Here is a 12,102-nt window from a genome sequence, read left to right as displayed (position 1 = left end):
TTTTTTGTCTCTGATAATTTCATTTCAGTGTCGAGAGTGAGAAGCAGTTGTGATTTAAGTATTTTGGATGTATGTCTGATACTTTCATGCTGTGAAGCCTTTGGTATCTTCCTAACGTTGAGCTCCAGCTCAGCATCATATTCCCTCCTAAGTGATTTCTCCTTTCATTATTTTCTCCAGATCCTCCCAACTCTTCCTTTCCTTAATCACACCCTCCAAAATAAGGGCATTTATTAGTAGCCTACAACCATAAATTAATCCGTATTCTGCTTTTAACAATAGTTTTGAAGCAAAAAATTTACAGAGATGTCTCTAAGGATCCTGGTAGATGTGTAGCCCTCTAAATTTGAAATAGAATATATATATATATGCCTACAGCAAGCTTTTTTTATGTTAACATAGGCAATTAACGTCAGTCAGATTTGTATGTATCCTTCCGCCAAGCAGCGTAGCACTTGGGGAACCTCATCACTGAGCGCATGCATATCTTAATTGAATGTTAAATGGTCGCAGGTGCGCGTTAAGGGGTTTCTTTAACTGTCTCTGGCTAGTAGCATTAAAAGGTCTGAGGGGATCCGGGTCGGGCTGGAGCTTGAGAGGACAGGATGCCGCCGAGACGGACTAGAAACGACGGGAATGCCCACGTTAAAGAAGAAGCGAACCGGGAGATGCGACGGCGCAGACTGGACCTCTTCATCCAGCAGTTTGAGAAAGAAGGTTAGAGAGTCCCTAATCTCACGTCCTCTAGTCTAGTCTGGCTGCACCAGCTGGGCCTAAAAATGGCGGGCTTTGTTTTCCTCACAGCACAGGAGCGCATGAACGAGTTAGAAGCCAGACTGGAGAACATGCTGTCAACAGTGGACAAGGTCTTCAAAGTGGAACTGATGAAGATGCTCCCTTCACTCCAGAACACGCTGATAGGGGATTTGATCGAGGGAGCCACCCCCACCCCCTTTTGACTTAATATGATGGACTCGTCCATGAGGCTGACGTGCTTCTCTCGGTCTCCCCCCCCTCCCCCCCCTTCCCCCCCCCGCTCCGCGAAGAGGAGGAAACCTCGGCCAGCGAGGTGTCCATCGCCATGCAGGTGAGTGGAGTCGTCACTGCTGCCACCTCGAGGAGGTGCTTCTTTGCCATGACGTCATCGCTACAACGTCATCGCTCTCTCCTTTTCGCAGAACGAGTCCGTGGAGATGCAGCAGCCTCTCGCGAGGGTACGCAGTAAAAGAGGTGACATTATTAATTAAACCATGATGGCACATGTGTCGTGACCCTGAAAAAGTTTAGATTCATGCATGGAAACTTTATTAATTTTTTTTTTGTTTCAGTAAAATCAACTGATTCTAAACCAGCCCAGAAGTCCTCAACCAGGACCACTAAGGTACGTATAATAGCAGTTATTGTTTACCCAATCGATACATGTTATTAGTCTATGGATTTTCTTCTTTTAGGGAGCAAAGGGGACCAAAGGGACCAGAACATTAGGGAGCAGTAACAGCACTGGAAACCTCGGGTAAGATTGGAAGTGGTGTTACATAATGGTGTAATATGTGTGGAGGGTGGGGGCCTTAATGTTGCACTGGTTTGCCACAGGGGCCCCTCACTCACCGGCAAAAGAGCTCAGAGCCGCTTGACCAAGGCCAGCGACCAGACCGTCCCGGCCAAGCCCAAACTCAGGTCTGGTACCCCTCCAGTACAGCCAAACACCCCTGTGTGCACATAAAGATTACAGCCGCGATACGGCGTAAGGATGTCGGTTTTTTTGGATCAATATTTGGAAGAATGGACTTGTACAAGCATTTATTTATTTATTTTCTTCTAAATTTAAATGCACATGTCCATCAGAAAATGAAGCAGTACACATACAACAAAAAGGAAGCCAGAGCATGACTGTAGACAAAAACCAAACTATAAATATTTTAGGGAAGTATTATATATAAAATCATTTGAAGTTGTACTCCTCCTCTGTATCAAGCAACCTATAGGACAGTTGTTGAAGGGCAGCCAGCTGCTGCAGGGCAGGCCTTCCTCTCTCTGACCAGATGTTTCCGGTCTAACGTGACAGTCCGGGTCCAGTTAGAGTGGAGGGGGTCAGGTCACTTAATGCCGAGGGGTCCCCCCCCAAAGATAATCAGACTAGGGGTGAATGGGCTATTCTGGTCAAACTCTCTACAGTTACATGTAGGAAACACCCAAAAGGCCTCCAGACCGTGTGTAAACCACTTCTGGACGTGCGTCTGTAACAAAACGTTGATTTGTGAATGTTGTGCTGTCCCAGGTCTGTGGTCTCTGCTGGGGATCTGCACTGTTCCATGGCGGGCTCTGCTGCACACGTCACCGTTACCACGGCACAGGGACAGGTACTGTCTTGTTGTTTTTTCTTTTTTAAATCCTACTTAAATAAGTTGATGCTATTTCTGTGGTTTAGTCCTTGTCACCTGCTCAATGTGTAATTTTATATAAAAGGGAATTTGTTAAAACTTGTAGGACTATGATCTAAAAGTAGTTAAGCTGTGAAATGCTTCCAGCCCCATGGAGAAGTTTTCCCACCGCCATAATTAATTTTGTAGAATATACATGTATTTATGGCTAATATTTAAGTGTTTAATAAAATATAATTGCATAAACGTGCATGTGTTCCCGTCCTTCCTAGACCATGTGCTTCTCTGAAGAGACGAAGGACGACATAGACCTGGACCTGCTGGATGACGTGGCCATGTGCCAGATGCAGAAGCTCAAGGTAACGCAAAGTTCCTCCTTTTTAAAACCAGACTTCGGAGTCTGGTTTGAATCTCATTTTTGGAACAAGGGACTTGACAAAAGCCTTTGAAATACACTGTTAAACATTTCTTTTTAAACGTACAACTGTTTGGCTTTTCAGAGGCTGATGGACTATCTGGCGAGCCAGAGTCGCTGCAATCACTGATCCACTGGGACCAGGATGCGGTTTGGATTGAGAAGTTGTCAAAGTTTTAAGAAAATATAATAAAGCTTATTTGTATTTTACAAAATGGCTTCTCGTCCATAAAAGACATACCATCACCGTAGATTATTGCTTTGTCACTGTAGCATTACTAATGTGTATTTTAAATGTAATTCAATAAGATCTTTCCTGGGTGTAGATGTATCCTAGAGGTTTGATTGGAAGAATACTATGCACTGGAGATTTTGCCACATTGAAATTACTTATTTCAAAGCTGTTACTTCTAGAGAAATAAAAACATTCCTTTTGATGTAAAAGGGGAAAAAAAAGACAGTAAATGCAAATTTTAAAATTCCAGTAGTTTATGTAGAAAGTACAGAATAAGGCGTTGCCAGATTGGCTAAAACAAGTGATTCTGAAAGTCACATTAAGAATATAAAATAGTGATTGACAAGGAACTATTGAGACTTTATATCTAGAAGAGTCATATTTGCTGACAAAGCAGAATGAATTACTGAAACCATTAAGCCGTGGTGGATCACTGGTACTGCTGGGAATGTAGTGGCTTCATCAACGTCCATGGCTCCTCTAGGTGGAGGGGGAGCTGGAAGACTTGGCCGGTGTGTCAGTGGGCTCCATCCGCGGGTAGAACGGCCCCACCAGCCAGTTGAGCGGCGTGTTGTTGACCAGGTAGTCCATGACGTTGTCTAGGGAGTCTTTGATTCGGCCCAGCTGGACCTTGCTGCTGCGCAGCACGCTGTCTGGCAGGTCCCCCAGAGCCACGGCTTTGCTGAAGGTGCTGTAGATCTGTGTGGCCGAGCGGCTGATGGAGAACACCTCCTGCTGGATGTGGGTGGGGAGGCCGTGCAGGCTGGAGATGAGGACCAGACAGGTGGTCTGGAGCTGCTGAGTGAGGGATTGGGCCAGGGCCAAGGTGCGAGACTCTATAACCTAAGAGGGGGGGGATGAAATTTGACACCTTTCCTCGACATAGTGATCAAGTTACTTGATTACATCAATGTGTTGTCTACCCTCTTACCTCTGCCTCGTGACCCTTCTCCTGGTTTGGACCATTGGACTTCCACGCCAATATGGAGTTAAGCCTGTTGTTTACCATCTGGTTTGCCCCGTCAATATTCTTCCTGCCATATTCAATCTAGAAAAACAAACCTCAAATTAAGTTAATAAGATAAATCTTTATTTGTCCCACAGTAGGGCAATTACGATAACAATGATGTGCTTTTTATAATTTAGAATGTAATGAAAATTTCAGCTTCTATGTTACTAGTAATGTAAATGGACTGCATTTCTATATCTTTAATAACTACTTAAAGCGCTTAGATAGGACAGGAACCATTCACACACTGTGGCCGAGGTGCTACCTGCTCCTCGGAAACCTTCACACTCGGGGTTCAGTGTCTTGCCCAAGGACACTACGACACAGGACTGCAGGGACAGGGATCAAACCACCAACCTTCTGATTGGTAGGACCGTAGGCAGTTGTCCAGGTTTGTCCCCACTTCATGTTAAAGAGCATCCCTGTACAGCTTGTCTAACGTGATATTAGCTGCTAATATTGAGACCCACCAGGTCAACAGTGGAGTTCACTTCAGAAATGTAGTCCATGCTGCGCTGCTTGCCATCTTGGATTTTGGTCAGGGCCCTGGTGTACGCCCGCTTCCTGAGCTTGGTGGAGAGGGAGCCCAGGCGGACGTAGTAGCTCGGCTCGTTCTTGTCGAAGCCTTTCACAATTTTAGCCTCCAGCTCTGTCACAAGGGAGGGAAAAATGAGACGTTGCATTAAAAAAAAAAAAGAACAACAACAGATTACTTGCGTGTTACAAGATTTGCTTCAATACTTGCAGAGTTAAAGTAGTTAATTCTGTGAAAAATGTGGTTAGTCGCTAGCAATCCCTTAAAACTGGATTTAAACCAACAGTGGATTGTTTGTCGTACACTGCTGCACGCCACAGCTCTCTAAACAAGTTAATGATTGACTCTGGCTCAGAGGACCATATAATCAGTCTGCTTTTCCTGGAAATCGGACAACATGCATCATTATCAACATCCTCCAGCTGCCTGTTAACTGACCCTTGATACAGCTTGTTACTAAAAACAGGCCTAATCTCAAGGCTTTCCTGTATGTATTTTAGATATGTAAACATCATTTGAAGCATTCCCTTTAAAAAGAGATCATTAGTTGTAGAGTCATGTAAAACGGAGTCATGTGATAAATGGATTTGTGTTGGACCAGATGTAGGTGGAGTATCTTTCGGCCCACTCACCCATCTCATCCTCCGTCAGAGGCAGGTACTGCTCCACCAGACTCTCCGAGGTGCTGAGGGCCGTGTCCACTCCGCTGCTCACCAGCCGGGCCACCCTGCTCTCCATCACCGTGCTGACACCCCCGCTGACGACGGCCTTGGTCCGGTCCATCCTGTCCTGCACCGCACCCCGGGTCATTTCCACCACGCTGCTCAGAGTGTCCTTGGCACCGGACACTCGGTCTGTCACGATATCTTTGGCGCTGGTTACCACGCCCTTGGCACTGGAGACAATCTAGGAAGGGAAAAACCAACGTCATGAGCAAATACAGAGGTTGAGAAAGACGGGACATGGGTCACGATGACTAGACCTTCGGGAGATTAACACATCAACTGTCATTTTACGGCATTGTGCAATCTGGCTTGATGACTGCTCTGACCTTTTGTCAGAATGAAACTGCTAGCGGTTAATCATTAACGCAGGACATACCTGCTCAGGTGGCTGGTTTAGAATTGGCAAGGTATTCTCAATCCTGTCCAACCCTTTACAGGCCAGGTCATTGGCAATGGCAACTGTAGGCGACAAAATATAACAAGCTGATATCGAGATCAGAAAATATCAGGGAGAAAGTGACACAAATGTACATCCAAACTTTTTTTAATGGCTCATATCAAGGTTATGATTCAACTTGAAAAGTAGGGGGCAGATCAAGATGAGTAAGGGCCAGCAGCGTGACTTGAAATTCCTGTTTTGAGCTCTGTGTGACTCAGCTGGTCAGCACATAACCCTCACACATAATAACCCTCACACTGATGTCACAAGACTTTGTTCTGACATCCTATGAACTTTGAGCTCATGTCTACATTTGGATTTATCTAAAAAGGCTTCTCACTCTGAGGCTCCAGCTTGCCAAGGATGGGTGAAGCCGTGGTGAGGGCCACGGAGGTGATGCTCCGGACCCCTTGCTCCGCCGCCTCGCACACAGTCCTGATGTAAGGGTGGTTGTCCTTGGTGGTGGAGTACATGCTGGACACCAAGCCGTAGGTGGAGCTCACCAGGGGCAGGCTGCTCACCCTCGCCACCACATTCTGCCATCACATGAAGACAATGGTTTCATATATTCAGCTGCTAAATAAACACTGTTTCTATTCCAAATATTTTGTGGGATTAACATGAAAGTAATAATAGAGAAAACTGGACACACAACTATAATATTGTGTGGACTTTTGAGTTTGACATTAAAAAGTAAAAGGGTGACGCCCCCTCTCCTAATTCTGACTGTGTAGCATTACTTTCTATAGCCTAGCTGGTAGTTAGTCTTTAAAATGTCCCATTCCAACAAATACTAGCAAAGTAACCTTTGTCGGTTCAGAGTGCTTGAAGTCTTTCTAGTGAGCTCACCTGGTTAGAGAGAACTGCTGCTCCCGCCATGTCTGCTGAAACAAAACCTAGAGAAAGAGACAGAACATGAAGCTAACGGCTCTGTTTACATGACATATAGCGGTTAGCTAACATGGCAACGCGAGAAGTTAACTTCAGTATCCCAGTAGTACTAGAGTCTAGTAGTAGTGGTACAGCTAATAGTCTAGTAACTAGTAGTAGTACAGCTAATAGTCTAGTACTACTACGTACCACCGTTAACAAAGTAACTTTAAAGACTCACCGTTAGCCGTCCGAAGTGTAAGCGAGCTGACTGATACGACGTGTGAGGGGGACAGCAGCTGTATTTATATTCCGCCATTATCGCGAGATGTCGCGCAACACTTTGACGTCAGCGACAGCAACGGTTTCTAGGGTAAAGGTGAAACGTCTTTAACCGTCTATGGGGGAAACGGGGTAAAGGTTTAGCGACCGGGGAATTCCTCCGGCCAGACGTCTCGTCAACAAGCTATGATGACACACAGCAGCAGTCGCATTTCTTAACATAGTATTACATTCTAACATTGTGTGGCAATTGTGGTTCTCATTATCCACAGTGATTTTACCACATATCCCAGTAAGCACACGTACGTACGTCGCCGAGATGTAATCCAAATACGACGTCCTCGGTACGTCATTACGTCCTCGGTACGTCATTGACGTAGCCACTCTCCCCGCGACGTATAGCCAATTATATAGAACCTACATCATTCCAATGTATGTCATACAGATGCAGGCTCATATACATCGTTGTAATGTATTTCATACATCATATGCATCTTCCTGACACATAGTAGCCTGGTCAGTATAGGTTGAAATATCTTTACTACATTATATTAATTGCTAAAGTAAGATATAGATCAATAATAGGCTACACAGTTCCTAATAATAGCCTACATTTGATTAATGAAGCACTTTTCTGGGTACTGAAAGACAATTTACACAAGTTAGGGTTATGATAGTGTTAAACACAGTAGTAGCCTATAGGCATATGCTGTCATGCCATTTATGAGAATGAGAATAAGATTATTATTGTTACTTTTCACCATTGCAATTCCTTAAATATGTTAATTATGTAAATATTGTATCATAATATTCCTTTAACTATGTAAAATGTAAATGTAAATGAATAAAGTATCATCTAATCTAATCTAAATACACACACACACACACACACACACACAGGGACCACGTTGTACTGGACATTGATCTGCTCATATTTTATTGTCCACGTCTTGTTTTTTAATTACCTTGATCAGCCTTTATGTGATGTGATGGCAAGCAAAGTACAAGCAGGCAAACATGACTCATCAGTATTGAAAGCATGTTGAAATCTATAATACTCAGGGGTACAATACTTAAAAAATAGCAGCAGTCGGATTCTTTTTTCTGTCTGGGTATTGTCTGTCCCTCATTTGGACGTGGTCTTGACTTGGCATCATGTCATTTAGGTGACACTTGTATCCAAAGTGACTTACAATCATCAGAGGTCGCAGACCCCTGGAGCCACTAGGGGTTAGGTGCCTTGCTCAGGGACACATTGGTTGATGTACCACAGTGGGAATCAAACTCGGGTCTCCCACACCAAAGGCATGTGTCACATCCACCATCCCGGTATCCACTAGTCCTGGTCATGGACTTGTCTTGGACTTGACTGCAGCCTGATCTTCAGACCATCGTGCATTAGACTTCTTAAAGGGCCGATACGCGACATACTGAACAAAGGTGGGCTGGGACAGTGTGCAAGTAAATCTGTTTCATTGGATTTTTAAATTACAAAGCACTGAATATGTATGCCCTGAAATTATGTATCAGAATGTATTTCATCTGAATTTGACTCTTCAAGTTCTCAACGACTTATGTTCCCCTTTATTCTTCAGTGTTCAGATGCCAAATTAGATTTATAAATTGAACTAATATTAATTCTGGAGTCTAGTTGAGAGCAGCAGTCAGGGGAGAGGAAGAGCAGCGTCTGGAAGGAGAGACACTTCTCTCTTTAATGTACTATAATGGAATATGTTATATACCAATTATTATACCAGTTATACCAAAGCTTATCATTTCCATAATTTTTTGGGCTTATGTAAAACATGGGGCAGTGTCCAACACATGTCTTGCACCAGATGTCACAACTCTAATTCCCATCTGTGACTTCTGGGCATGTAGTGCTCATCTAAATATTAAAAAATCAATATGTCCGCACTAATGTACACCTGTAGGACGGACCCGTGTGTATGCTATGAGCCATAACTATAGCTATAACTAACTAATTTACTAACTAAAAGTCTGAGCAGATGTGGACAAGCAACTCAAACATTGGGTATAATTTCCTAAAAAATAGGTTTATTGACCATAAATCCTAAAAATAACTCTTAACTAAAGTTAAGTGTTGAAAAAGGGACACAAACAAAACAAAAAGGTAAAAACATCAATAAAAAGCGTCAACAAAAGTGTTCACTTTCAATTTTAACGGGAAGACAACACAAGAGTTTAAAATAAATAGGATTTCTCTAGAAACGTTCTTCTATATTTCATCTAGGCCAGGGGTCTCAAACTCAACTTTCTTGGGGGCCGCTGGAAGTAGACGTCTGGGTTGGGTTGGCTGGGCCGCATCAAGTATTCCAAAAAACAACAACTATCTCCAAACAGGGCGCGGAACTGCCGGTGTTTTAAGCCACTAGATCTGATATGGTGGTGAATTTCACAACAACAGACATCACTTGTCAAACCTCAGGCATTTGCCGCAACGAGTACTTAGCTAGCTTGACAACCGTTACGCCGCTGTCAGGAGAGATACTACGGAGCCCATAAGTGACAAGCGCAATGACAAAAAGTTTCAGAACGCGCGGGCCGCACTAACACTTAACTTTGATGTCAAGCAGGGGGCCACAAAATATCATCCCGCGGGCCGCAATTGGCCCCCGGGCCGCGAGTTTGAGACCCATGATCTAGGCTGTAGGGGCTCCACCCTCAGGCCCTCACCCCAACGCGCATGCGCTCCTCCAAAAGTGAAAGTAAAAGTGGAAGGTCAAAGCGTGTTGGAGTGCGACGTTTTTGCATGTCCACGAAGAAATTAACACGGAGCAAAAAACTGACTTCATATCTATATAAACATATCAACATATATTGATCAACTTGTATTCCTATTGTGATCCTTCATAGCAGTCTCCCTCCTATAGGGGACCTCGGATGCGGTCTGGACTTCCAACAGCAGAATGGGTAGGCTTTCATTTGCAGTTCATCAATCGCGAAAAACCCTATTTACTCCACTTTTGTTCTGTTGTTATGCAATCTGTCTAATTTAAGTATAATATTTTCCAGGTGCGCTGATGACGTATGCATGCCTCGTGGCTGCCCTCGGGGCATCTCTGTGTGTTGCTGCCCCAGGTGAGTCCCTCCTGTCTCTCAGTCCACATGTGTCTTCATCCATCATGTGGACATGTTATCTACTCAGTGTTTAAACTCCTTAAACTATGATTTAATATAAATATTGTCAATAATAATTTAAATTAAATCCAGAAACACGTCACGAAATATGAACAGATTTTAGTTATTTGTAGTTATTTATGAGTTCTCACTCAAATAATATTATAATGATTAGTCTTATTGTCACAGAACAGAGGAACATCAAAATATATTAAAGTTCTGATAAATAAAATGTATAAAAATACAAACTTAAGATATGAAACTTAAAGTCCTTTGAACAAAAACACATTAACAAAACAGAGACGTTGTAGAGCGTCCTCTGGTGGACAGACTATGCAACGCCATCACTAACAGGGACGTGTTAGAAGTCCTCTGTGGACAGATATGCAACGCCATCACTAAAGGGACGTTGTAGAGCGTCCTTGGTGGACAGACTATGCCACAACGCATCACTAACAGGGATGTTGTAGAGCGTCCTCTGTGGACAGACTATGTAACACATCACTAACAGGGACTTGTAGAGCGTCCTCTGGTGGACAGACATGCAACGCCATCACTAACAGGGATGTTGTAGAGCGTCCTCTGGTGGACAGACTATGTAACCATCACTAACAGGGACGTTGTAGAGCGTCCCTGGTGGACAGACTATGCAACGCCATCACTAACAGGGACGTTGTAGAGCGTCCTCTGGGGACAGACTATGCAACGCCATCACTAACAGGGACGTTGTAGAGCGTCCTCTGGTGGACCGACTATGCACACGCCACCACTAACAGGGACGTTGTAGAGCGTCCTCTGGTGGACGGACTATGCAACGCCATCACTAACAGGGACGTTGTAGAGCGTCCTCTGGTGGAAAGACTAGTGCAACGCTATCACTAACAGGGACGTTGTAGAGCGTCCTCTGGTGGACAGACTATTATAAAAGGGAAACTAATCTAACTCCATGTTGCCTGTTTTTCAGTTTCAGGTGGTCTTCAGGTTTCAGTCCCGTCCCCCGTCTCGGTGCAGCGAGGACACACAACCACATTACCGTGCTGGCTCAATCCACCCCAAAGTGCCGAGGCTTTAGAGGTACGTTGGTACCGTCTGGATCACTTTGACTCCCCAATCCTGTTTTACCGAGACAAAAGGTTTCAGGAGTCGTCCCAGACCGCCTCGTACTCGGGCCGAGTCTCATTCGGCCTAAAGGACGCGGTGTCTGGGGGGCTCACAGCAGGGGACTTGACCCTGAGACTAGAAAACGCCACGATTGAGGACGCGGGGGATTACACCTGCTACGTCAGCAGTGACCAGGGTTATGACGGTGGGAGTGTCCGTCTCGTCGTGACAGGTGAGTCTCGTGAAAATGGGACCTTCCCCTTTACATCACCTGTTTTTCATCATCGTCCTCCCCCTCTGTCCTAGAAATGGGAACGTCCCCTCTTCTGTCGGCAGAGTGGGAAGACGACCACACGGTGAACGTGAGCTGTGAGTCTGAAGGCTGGTACCCAGAGCCCAGTCTGCGCTGGTCGGATCAGAACCAGGTTCTCACCCCAAAGAACCTGAAGTACAGCAAAGACTCTTCTGGTCTTCTGTCAGTCCACAGCTGGCTTCTCGTCCCCAGCTCCACTGAGGTGTCCTGCACAGTAGGCGTCTCTGATAAAGAGCCAAAGAAGGCGAGAGTGCGCCTGGAAAACCGTCCTCCTGCACCTGGTAAACAGAGCGAAGGGAATTAGTTCCAGGTACAATTTTCTTAATTCGTTTTTCACTTTTTCTTCTTTTTCTTTAGAGTCCGGATCGTCAGCGGCTGGATGGGGGGCCTTTGCTCTCCTCCTCGTAGCCGTGGTAGTGTCACTCGCTGTGCTGTACTACAAAAGGAGAGGTACGTGTTTAATTTGAGATCATGTTACATACGTTATATACACTACCAATCCATTCCACTCCATTATAGACAGAATATGTCATATATATACAATATGAGATGTAAATGTCGCACTGTTGCTTGCTCTGGAGGAAACTACTTGAACTGTTGGGTCCTTGTAAATTATAGAGTGTGGTCTAGACCTGCTCTATGTGTAAAGTGTCTTG

At 44.7% G+C, this 12,102-nt stretch overlaps 3 protein-coding genes across 5 annotated transcripts in view; 2 read left to right on the top strand and 1 right to left on the bottom strand.

The window, feature by feature from the left end:
- Positions 1-463: 463 nt before the first annotated feature.
- On the top strand, positions 464-3,006 carry cdca9 (cell division cycle associated 9). Its single transcript, XM_032511603.1, has 10 exons — positions 464-717; positions 805-938; positions 1,049-1,087; positions 1,179-1,230; positions 1,329-1,381; positions 1,452-1,513; positions 1,594-1,677; positions 2,279-2,360; positions 2,654-2,740; positions 2,882-3,006. Exons 1-10 carry the CDS (start codon positions 606-608, stop codon positions 2,924-2,926), a joined length of 750 nt encoding a protein of 249 aa, XP_032367494.1. The 5' UTR covers positions 464-605; the 3' UTR covers positions 2,927-3,006.
- Positions 3,007-3,273: 267 nt separating this feature from the next.
- plin2 (perilipin 2) lies at positions 3,274-7,057 on the bottom strand. Of its 2 annotated transcripts, none has more exons than XM_032511601.1 (8): positions 6,851-7,057; positions 6,589-6,635; positions 6,080-6,275; positions 5,677-5,759; positions 5,208-5,481; positions 4,511-4,689; positions 3,963-4,079; positions 3,274-3,874 (listed from the first exon to the last, which is right to left on the bottom strand). In XM_032511601.1, the coding sequence occupies exons 2-8, from the start codon at positions 6,616-6,618 to the stop codon at positions 3,512-3,514; spliced, it is 1,242 nt and encodes a 413-aa protein (XP_032367492.1). In that variant the 5' UTR covers positions 6,619-6,635; positions 6,851-7,057; the 3' UTR covers positions 3,274-3,511. The 2 variants fall into 2 exon arrangements, with proteins under 2 accessions (XP_032367492.1, XP_032367491.1); XM_032511600.1 differs by having other exon boundaries at positions 6,080-6,278; positions 6,851-6,873.
- Positions 7,058-9,603: 2,546 nt separating this feature from the next.
- The window catches only part of LOC116686573 (butyrophilin subfamily 2 member A2), a 17,117-nt gene continuing 14,618 nt past the window's right edge, over positions 9,604-12,102 (top strand). Inside the window, exons 1-5 of one of the 2 annotated variants that reach the window (XM_032511598.1) lie at positions 9,604-9,825; positions 9,928-9,993; positions 10,997-11,365; positions 11,440-11,727; positions 11,804-11,896. In XM_032511598.1, the coding sequence (XP_032367489.1) occupies positions 9,822-9,825; positions 9,928-9,993; positions 10,997-11,365; positions 11,440-11,727; positions 11,804-11,896 (820 nt within the window). In that variant the 5' untranslated portion in view covers positions 9,604-9,821. The remainder of the gene's footprint in view (positions 9,826-9,927; positions 9,994-10,996; positions 11,366-11,439; positions 11,728-11,803; positions 11,897-12,102) is intronic. The other variant, XM_032511599.1, reaches the window with a different exon arrangement.

This window comes from Etheostoma spectabile, unplaced genomic scaffold (assembly GCF_008692095.1).
Source record: "Etheostoma spectabile isolate EspeVRDwgs_2016 unplaced genomic scaffold, UIUC_Espe_1.0 scaffold394, whole genome shotgun sequence".
NCBI lineage: Eukaryota > Metazoa > Chordata > Actinopteri > Perciformes > Percidae > Etheostoma > Etheostoma spectabile.
The sequence above is the reverse complement of the archived record's forward strand: the minus strand, read 5'-3'. Positions and strand labels throughout refer to the sequence as shown.

Coding starts and splice junctions, on each gene's coding strand:
- cdca9 (XM_032511603.1), top strand. CDS start 606: ATGCCGCCGAGACGGACTAGAAACGACGGGAATGCCCACGTTAAAGAA. Junction 2,361..2,653: donor TTACCACGGCACAGGGACAG/GTACTGTCTTGT, acceptor CGTCCTTCCTAG/ACCATGTGCTTCTCTGAAGA. Junction 2,741..2,881: donor GCCAGATGCAGAAGCTCAAG/GTAACGCAAAGT, acceptor TTGGCTTTTCAG/AGGCTGATGGACTATCTGGC.
- plin2 (XM_032511600.1), bottom strand. CDS start 6,618: ATGGCGGGAGCAGCAGTTCTCTCTAACCAG. Junction 4,690..5,207: donor TCTGACGGAGGATGAGATGG/GTGAGTGGGCCG, acceptor CCCTTGTGACAG/AGCTGGAGGCTAAAATTGTG. Junction 3,875..3,962: donor AGAAGGGTCACGAGGCAGAG/GTAAGAGGGTAG, acceptor CCCCCCTCTTAG/GTTATAGAGTCTCGCACCTT.